Source organism: Dermacentor albipictus, unplaced genomic scaffold, assembly GCF_038994185.2.
Source record: "Dermacentor albipictus isolate Rhodes 1998 colony unplaced genomic scaffold, USDA_Dalb.pri_finalv2 scaffold_39, whole genome shotgun sequence".
Classification (NCBI taxonomy): domain Eukaryota; kingdom Metazoa; phylum Arthropoda; class Arachnida; order Ixodida; family Ixodidae; genus Dermacentor; species Dermacentor albipictus.
Genome location: NW_027225593.1, coordinates 656,446 through 665,940, shown reverse-complemented (window position 1 = coordinate 665,940; position 9,495 = coordinate 656,446). Strand labels below are relative to the sequence as shown.

Genomic DNA, 9,495 nt, shown 5'->3' with positions numbered 1-9,495 from the left:
AGTTTCATTCACGCAGGAACCCCTCACCGTGGTTTAGCAGCTAAATGTAGCCACAGTAGCACGTGAATACACTGAAGAAAAAACAGGTTCCTTGTCTAAAGATTTGTGTTTCTCGTTGCCTGTATGTACATAAAAGTTCCAATAAATGAGTGTGCCATTGCAAAAAGACTGTGTGTGGCCTTTTATTGAATAAAGTGCATGCTGTGTACAATAGAAATGGAGAAAGTGAACACTCCTTGGCTGAGTTTAGTAGCAAAGCATAATTAGTGAGTACAAGGAACCTACCCTATGTTGTCATTGGTGCCTGTTTGTTGGCTTCTTATGATATGGTTAACGAAAATCGGGCCTCGCAGTGCTCTTTCTTCTCGTTCATTACATTAAAAGGGTTTCGAATCCGGCAGCACTGATGCCTTGAGGTATTTTGTGTGGGTTTATTGACCAGTTGCTGTCACCCAAATAGATGACGTACTCGTGACGCCTGCGGCATACAAGATGCTCAACATCCGACGCCTAGGTTCGTGAGTGGTGGCGCTGGCTAACACTCCTAGGTTTAGTTCTAGTAGTAAAGCGCAGAACGTGAATGGGAAAATGGCGCCGCCATAGCTCTATTGGAAAGAGCATCGCACGCGTGATGCGAGCACGTCGGATCGTATCCCACCTGCGGCCAGTTCTCTTTCATGCACTTTCATTTTCATTAGTTTCTCTATTTGTAATTAGTAAGTATGTATTTTCCCCTATGGTGCTGTTGGTGCACTTGTTTCTTGGCTTCCCATGATATGGCTAACAAAAATGGGGCCCTTCGGGCCCCTATCTTCGGTTGCCATTATTTATATATATATATATATATATATATATATATATATATATATATATATATATATATATATATATATAGAGAGAGAGAGAGAGAGAGAGAGAGATGTGAAGGAGAGGGGGAAGTGGCCGCACATCTTAGGGAAGTGACAGGAGATGCTTTTGTAGTCTCTACAAAAGAGTGATACGCTCCCGCCTCGACAATGGAGCTATAGTATATAGCTCTGCTGCGCCTAGTGCTTTGAAGATGCTAGATCCCATTCGCCACTTGGGTATACGCCTGGCTACAGGCACTTTAGGACGAGTCACGTAGAAAGCCTGTATGTGGAGCGTAATGGATGGTCATTACATCTCCAAAGGACATATTTAATTTTTCTTACGCTCTCAAGGCTGAATCCGACATGCAGCATCCGTGCCACTCATCAATTCGTGACCTATGCGCTGCCAGGCTATTTCGTAACCGCCCAGCTATTGGGGCTCCGTTGAACCTTCGCATGATAGCACTGGCAGAAGAAACAGGTGTCTTAGTCCTAGAGAATGTCCTAATGGCACCCGCTCGCCTGCCCCCACCATGGGAATGGCAGAACATTGAATGCGACATTTCTTTGGTAGATATATCTAAGAGGGCGCCAGAAGCACATATACAATTTCATTTTTTGAACTTCAGGAAAAGTAATCCTGTACAGAATACTACACAGACGCTTCCAAGTCCTCTAAACGAGTTTCCTAGGCAACTCTAGGTCCCTCACTCTCAGTATCTGGGGCACTAAATCCACACACACGTATCTTTTCAGCGGAAGCCTACGCTATACTCTCGGCTTTTCAAAACATAAGGCTCACAAACCTTGCTAGGGCTACTGTGTTTACAGATTCATTAAGTGTAGTCAGAGCCCTACTTAGTCCAATAAAATATGAGAACTCAGTTTTTAGTGAGCTGTACAGTCTGTTTTGCAATCAAGTAATTCTCATATGCTGGGTACCTGGTCACAAGATATAAAAGGCTACAAAGCTGCTGAAGAAAGCGCTAGGTCAGTAACTTTTAGCGATGCAGATGTAAATATCCCCATCCCTGCCACAGACCTAAAGCCTTTCCTACACCGTAAATTGCGCAGTCATTGCAAAGTGAGTGGGATACACAAGCAATGAAGAAGCCTCACGTAATAAACCTGAAACTGGGGAACTGGATAAATGGGAAAACAGCACGGAGCAAGGAAGTGCTTCTTTGCCGATTAAGGATAGGCCACACATACGGTACTCACTCTTATCTCTTGACCGGGGGCGATCCTCCAACTTGTGTTAAGTGCGGCAATGGTCTCACAGTACTGCATATTCTCATTCAGTGTCCAGCAATAGAAACAGAGAGGAAAAAGTATTTCCCTTCTGCATAACGCGAAAATATACCTCTCCACCCTGCATTTTTTTAATTATCGATGAACCGTTTTTTAATTTGCAAATAGTTTTAGATTTCTTAGACGAAACCGACACACTGGAGGTCATTTGACCAGGCAACATTTAGCACATGTCCAACAGACCTGCATTCAAGGGCTCTCTTGGAACTCTATAGTTTGGTTTGCTGCATCACGTTTTTTTAATGAAAGCCCATTGCCATAGCCCACATCACTACCCAGTGCGCGTCATTATTTTAGCACCTATATATTCTACGCCACTTACAGCGACAGTAGTTAGGCCCTTTAGAGCCATATCACATCTACCATGAGGCATTCATTGTGCACGTCTTCATAATACATCGTTAATATTACCACCTGTCATGGCGCTCTTTGGCCAAACCTGGCCCTTGCGCCAATAAAACACCACACGTCATCACTGTCTGATCGCTTGGCGTGGGGAGTAAAACATAAAACAAGAGCGCATGCTCATGCACGGCCAATCTAAGGAAACCACGAAGCATGTAAGCGGCAGGCGCTATCAAATAATTGTGATACAGCAGCATCCTTCTGGCGCATTTCAAGTCTAGTATATAGGCTTGAAATTACGATATATCTATGTTATAGCCTTCCTGCATGAGGCCGATGCCGCTGCTCAACACTGCAATCACTGCGGTTGGTGAACCACCGCGGCACATATAGACATTTCCAACGATAACCTCAAACCAGCGACTCGGGAGCCGGCACTTGTCTCCTGGCAACGAGAGTAGTAGGCCTCTGGGCTGTTGCACGGGCGAATTACTTGGTTAGGTGCTGTATAGCGTGTGTGATACGGGCGCTGTATTGGGATACGACACAGCAGGCTTCGCTGGCGACGAGGTTTCACTCACAAATCACTGCCCTCACCACTGCTGTTCAGCGCTTCGATATATTATTTAGCATTATCAGGGACCTTCCCTGTCCTTTGGATGTTTGCGTGTCTTACTTTTATTGCACACACACACACACACACACACACACACACACACACACACACAAAGTGTGTATGTCACGTCTAAATATACTTGTTTCAGGAACAAGATGAAAATGCTGCAATCGCTGCTGCCAAGGCCATCGTACAGCTTTATCCCATAAAGGTGGGCACACGTGTGCGTATTTAGCACTAAATGTGCTATATTTGCAACTGCAGCACCACGTTCAAGTGGAAGCACTGCAATTAAAAGCACTCTTTTCGTTTTACTACAGAATCATGAGGCAGTTCACGCTGCTCCTTCTGGGGAGCAGGACGCCAGCAGGGAGCAGCAAGACACAGGCGGTAATTCTGGGGAGCAGGACACTGGCAGTGAGCAGCAAGACTTGCAGCATACAGGTGGTGAACAGCAGGAATGGAATGCAAGTCGAAATGCTGCAGCAATGGTATGTCTATGTAATTATTTATTCAAGTACCCTCAAGGCTGCGAAGAGCTACAGGGAGTAGTGGGAGTTTGTAAAACAGTAGAAAAGTAAAGAAAAGCAGATAAACAGTATTTATTTATTTTTCATACCCTGAAGATACATAATTGTACATTGCAGAGGGGCGGGGCGAGAATACATTCCAAGAGTAAAAAATACAGGATTAGTTCTAGGAATTCACAGAAAAGTAACGAAGCAGGTGCACTTTATTACAAAATTTCTACAATTGCACATTTGAAAAATGCAGGGGCTGCAATGTAGGCAGGTCATTCCAGTCGATGCTGGTCCCACAGACCAGTGCCGACCGCAATCACCTGCCATACGCAATCTTTATAGCCTTCAGCAAAATTAACACATCTGCCTTCGTAGAACGGTCAGTACACTACACATAACAACGTCAGGAGGTCAGGCATGTAAGCAACTGTGGTTAGAAAGCATTCTGAAAATGCATGATTATGATTACTTGTGGCAAGATGTATGTTTACATTGTAGGAATGGCAAAACTAAATTGGAAGCGCAGGCATATATTCTTTCAAAATGTGAGCAAGGGCCACAATAGGCTGATCAGTTAGGTGCTTTTTTTTTGCATACCATGGATGTTTTAAAGTAGTCATTGCTGTTGATTTGTGTGCGTGAGTGGTTGCGAAACAAAACAATTTACACAGACTCTGAAGCTGTTGCTTCACACAATCCACATTTCGGAGTGTTGTTTGGTTTGGTGATGCTAACAGCAATGTGCCCACTGGGAGGGAGTGCACAGGCTGTGCTATCTGCATTTCTCAGTCTTTGTGCGAGTTGTTTTAAATGATGTTTTAAAGTAGTCATTGCTGTTGATTTGTGTGCGTGAGTGGTTGCGAAACAAAACAATTTACACAGACTCTGAAGCTGTTGCTTCACACAATCCACATTTCAGAGTGTTGTTTGGTTTGGTGATGCTAACAGCAATGTGCCCACTGGGAGGGAGTGCACAGGCTGTGCTATCTGCATTTCTCAGTCTTTGTGCGAGTTGTGATTGTGGTGCCAGCATGTGACTGTCCACCAAGCTTAAGCTTGCACTCTGTGTTTCCTTTAAGAATAGTTAATTTTGTAGCTGTGTCCATTGTTCTAAGGGAACACACAAGTGCACGGCCAGCAGTTTTGAGAGTGCTTCAGCTCTGGTAGGCTCAAGCAGCGCCTAAGTACTGTATAGGCACAAAGTACGGAGCTAGGGAAGCCTGTTTCATAAGCTGCAAGCACACACTGCCAAGCTTTCTACGGCGGTAAATTCAATGCTGGCACAAAAATGTATTGCTTCTTCTACACATGGGCCAAGCTGCACTTCTAGGCATAAGCAAACAGCACATGCAGATTTTGCTGTGCCAGGAACAAGCTTTTGCACCTTGCCTTCTACGCCAGGTGCAAAACAAACATGCTTGCATACAAATGTGAAGTGTCTATAATCTGCAGATGCATAATAGTGTGATATCCAGAGAGTAAAATCTGCATCGTAGCAAAACCTATTTTATGGTGACAAATATCTTTATATATTAGAGTTGATGCTTACTTATTTCATTTATTTGTTGATACTGTGAATCCCATCACGGATTGTAACAGGAAGGGCTGTACGTGATACACAGGAACATGGTATAAGGTGTTACATACTAAATCTTATACAATAAAGACTTTGGGCATTTAACAATTTGATTACATTATTATACAAGAGAATAACAAGAACGAAGAGGATATGACAACCATAATTATAGTTCAGAAACCAGTTACAGGGTCAGTATTGAGGTAGTAAAAGTCACGCAACAATCAAGGTTACAATAATGCCAACAATATATTGCATCATTGCTGTAATTATATTCAAGCACAAACACCGTTAAAATAACAAGGCAACAAGGAACTACGTAAATAATGAAAAGAATTATTGCTGCAATATGTATAGTTGATCCGTAATCAAGGTACCAAACGTCTCTAAGGATGAGCTGTCAGTGTTAAAATTATTCCATTCGCTTGTCGCCCTTGGAAAAAATGAGTATTTGAAAATATCAGTGCGGAATGAAAATTCGCTTAATGTGTGTGTGAGTTTATGACGAGTTAATCTATTTGAGGACGTTGATATGTATTTCATAATTGGCAGTTTGAGTTGATTGTGTATTAACTGATACATGATTTTTAGTATAGCCAGCTTGGCTCTGTTATCCATGGTTAGAAGTTCTCCCCATTTCAGCAATGCTGTTGTTGAGTCTGTGATGGAATGTTTATTATATATGTATCTCAGCTCTTTTCGCTGTACCCCTCCAAGTTTTTTAATCATCTTGTTAGTAAACGGGAACCAAACGGTGTTGGCGTACTCTAGAACCGGTCTTATAAGTGTTTTACATGCGAGTAACTGTTTCAGATGGTGCTAGTTTAAGGCGTCTGTTAATGAAGTATAGCAGTCTTATTGCGGTTGATGTGATATTGTTAATGTGAGAATCGCACCTGAAGTCAGATGTTAGTGTCACGCCAAGGTACTTAAGCTCATGAACAGATGCAAGAGGAATGTTGTTCAGGGTGTACTGGAAGGCTGATGTGGTTTTTTTCTGGTTATAGATAATAGAACGGACTTTTTTAGATTGATATCCATCTGCCAGTACTTACTTATGTGGTTAGTGGTTGTTTGAACAGCTCTATGCTTCATTTCCAAGTTATTGCTGCCCTTGAAAGACAGAAATTGTAGCTGCACTTGTCCATGCAGCGCACTCAATTACAAGATGATCATTTGAAATTATATATTCCAGTCATCACACAAGGGCCATTAAACTCGTCTATCCAAAATAGTGTTCTCAGCAAAACAGAAACGTTGTATGACACAGCACACAACACATATTCAATACCTCTTTTGCTTTAACAAAACTTCTGGAGCACTGAGATAGCAAGTTTCCTCCTCTGCATCAAAAATGTAATCCTCGCTTAGTACAAGCTATCTTATGATGAAGGCGGTAAATTGCAGACACATTGCAGTGCTTCATCCAGACACTGGGTTTTTATCACTGCTTGCGGAACAAAAAACATTTCAGCTATCCACATTCTCTCATCATAGTCGCGTTTACAATAAACACCTGCAATTACAAAATGTCAATACTTTTATGGTAAGTACGAGTATAAGTGCACAGCAAGCTCCTAATAATTTATAAACAGATTAATTCTTTCATATCACTGCTGATTGCATAATTTGGCTGAAGGCACAATTTTTTGTCCATGCCTATCCTATATAAAACCAAAGTGCTGCCATTCATGTACTCATTAAATTCCCACTAGTAGTGCATCATATGACAGTAGTGTAGCATCTGAAATACGTACCTGGAATGGTGAAAAGGTCAGGAAATGGCTACTCTTCATGCAGCTTTCGTATGTCTTCTTCTGTTGGTGGCACGAACGTTGGCCTTGAACACCCCGCAGGCTGAGGATCTACAGTGCCTTGCTCCAGATGAAAGTCTATATCTTCAAGCACAGCAGGTTGAACATTTCGCTTTGTGCCCGAGTTCCAGGCTGCTGTTTGGTCAGTGCACGTCTTGGTTGTCAACCCTTGACAAACTGCCATATCAATTTTCCATAAAATGGCTCCAACGTGGCTGCAGACTTTACCACGGCCAGCCATACATGTGCAGCCAGCTGTGATTACCTCCCCACTTTTTTTTGCACAAACCCATGCAGTACGGGGAGTGCCACTGAGAGCTTGCGATGGAGACACTTCCCCTTTCACATAGCTGAGCTCCAGGTCAATGCAGTGGACGAACAGTTTTCCAACCCATCCACTCTGGAAATAGTTGTACGACTCCAGTGATCTGTAACTCTTTACAGCCTGCAGGTCGCATGCCTTGGAATTCAATAGATAAAAAATGATATCCGGGGCTCTCACTGCAGGCCACTCTCGCATGTCGTCTAGCCATCTCTTCACTAGGTCAGGATGGTCATAACTGCGGCCATCTAGAAATAAAGCCAGAACAACAAAATGAAGCTTAAGATAGGTTTGCTGGTGTTCTTAGATGGATAACTATTTGCATTCATTAATTGCACATGACAACTGGTGAAAAATGATGAAGGCAATAACAGCAACGACAGGCTACAACTATGTCATAAATCATGACTCACTGCTTGCAACTCTAATGCTGTCGCACGGGCGCTTTGAACGGCGATTTTATTCTATCCAGATCCACACATTCACGATCCATCTATCGCGTTTGAGCCTCTCGATCACGATTGTAGGCTGTCGCCTATCACCCGCCCCCCCCCCCCCCTCTAATTAAGCTGCGAGCTCAACCAACGCGATCCGGATCGTTGCACCGTACGGCAGCAATTCGACGCCGGCAAGAGAGAAAAATCTAACGGCAGATCTCGGTCTCATGCTGGAGCAGATCGCTGCGAGTCAAAAGCGAGCTTTCGTTCATTAGCTTCAATAAACCACCGATTTTGAATGCCTCCGAAAACATGCGAAGCACGACGTCGTAACGGAAGAACTGATCTCGTAAAACAGAGCGAGCGCTCGCCTTGGAATTAAGGCGCTATTGCAGTTCAAGATTTACCAGAGCCAGCGGAAAACTTCTGCACTACCGGCCGGCTATACAGCGTTGAAGTAGCGGCATTTGACTATCTGCCCTGGCGCAATGTTGAATTTGCAAGGAGACCTAGTGCGAGCATGCCATTTCATCGTGCTCGCTTGGAGAATTGTCAATACGACGCTGTCGTGAACATCAAAGCGGTGAAATAAATCGGGAGCATAGTGAGTGGTCTTACCTCCCAAGTCAACGGGTTCCTTAGACGCACCAGCGCAAGGCGTGCCCGACTGTGCAGATGACGGCGCCATCCGGAGCGTGAGCACGCACGTAGAGCGCGCACGGTGCGTGCACCCACACCAGAACACGCGAAACACTGGCGATGCTAGCCTTTGTGTCAGTGATCTAGGCCCAGGAGATGTACAAATTAATCAAGCCAACGTTTCCGCAAGGCTTACATAGAACGAAAACGAGAGGTATTAGACACACGTTACGTTGAGTGTGCGCGGCTGGACCGAAAGCCTGGAGAGCCAACAGCCCAAGATGGCGTCGCCGTCAGACGTCGCTAGCGGCGCAGTATGGCGGAGCCCAAGCGGGCTTCAGTGGAAAGGTGTATATAAGCTGTGTGCTTGGGCAGTGCCTTTTTGGCCTGTATACAGCCATGATATATGAGAAGGATCGCATAAAACGAATGCGATGGCTATTTTTGAGGACAAAATTTCTGTAATACGTGTGAGTGCGTCGTCGAGAACGGAACGAGCACAACCGAAAAAAAAAATTCGGTTATCATCCTCTTTCTCGAAAAACCAAGTGAAATTGGGCTAACGGCGTAATACGACCTCGCATATAGTCACGCCGCACAACATTTATAGATATATAACCGCTGATGCCGTACGCTTGGACCATGCGCTATATGGAACAAAGAGATCTGTAGTCCAGCACCTGTACCACTGCTTACGATGCTCGCGCAGTTCGTAAGCGGTCGTTTTACTGGACAGGCTTAATTCAGACTGTAAGGTATGCTGCTATTACCAGCCAAAACTATTTTATTCATGGGTGGAAACCTCATCCATCGAACCAAGTAGTCACGCTATGTAACCTGCAGCAAACGGTTGAACGCCTGTCAAAGTATAACAGCACAACTCCTATCGTAGCAGAACGGTACCCACGCTGCTACGATTGTCGCGTATGTTTCATTTCTCCTAAACCGCAGCTTAGAACTGGAGGATAATACTGCAATAATTGGAAATTAGTGAACGGAATATTCAGAAACACACAATTGATCTCCGAGGCTGATTGCAGGCACAAATATAGGCGCGCACACA

The 9,495-nt window shown here is 44.1% G+C and overlaps 1 protein-coding gene across 1 annotated transcript; it reads right to left on the bottom strand.

Moving 5' to 3' along the window:
• Positions 1-7,005: 7,005 nt before the first annotated feature.
• LOC139052828 (uncharacterized) lies at positions 7,006-8,481 on the bottom strand. Its single transcript, XM_070529974.1, has 2 exons — positions 8,412-8,481; positions 7,006-7,604 (listed from the first exon to the last, which is right to left on the bottom strand). Exons 1-2 carry the CDS (start codon positions 8,479-8,481, stop codon positions 7,006-7,008), a joined length of 669 nt encoding a protein of 222 aa, XP_070386075.1.
• Positions 8,482-9,495: the final 1,014 nt, after the last annotated feature.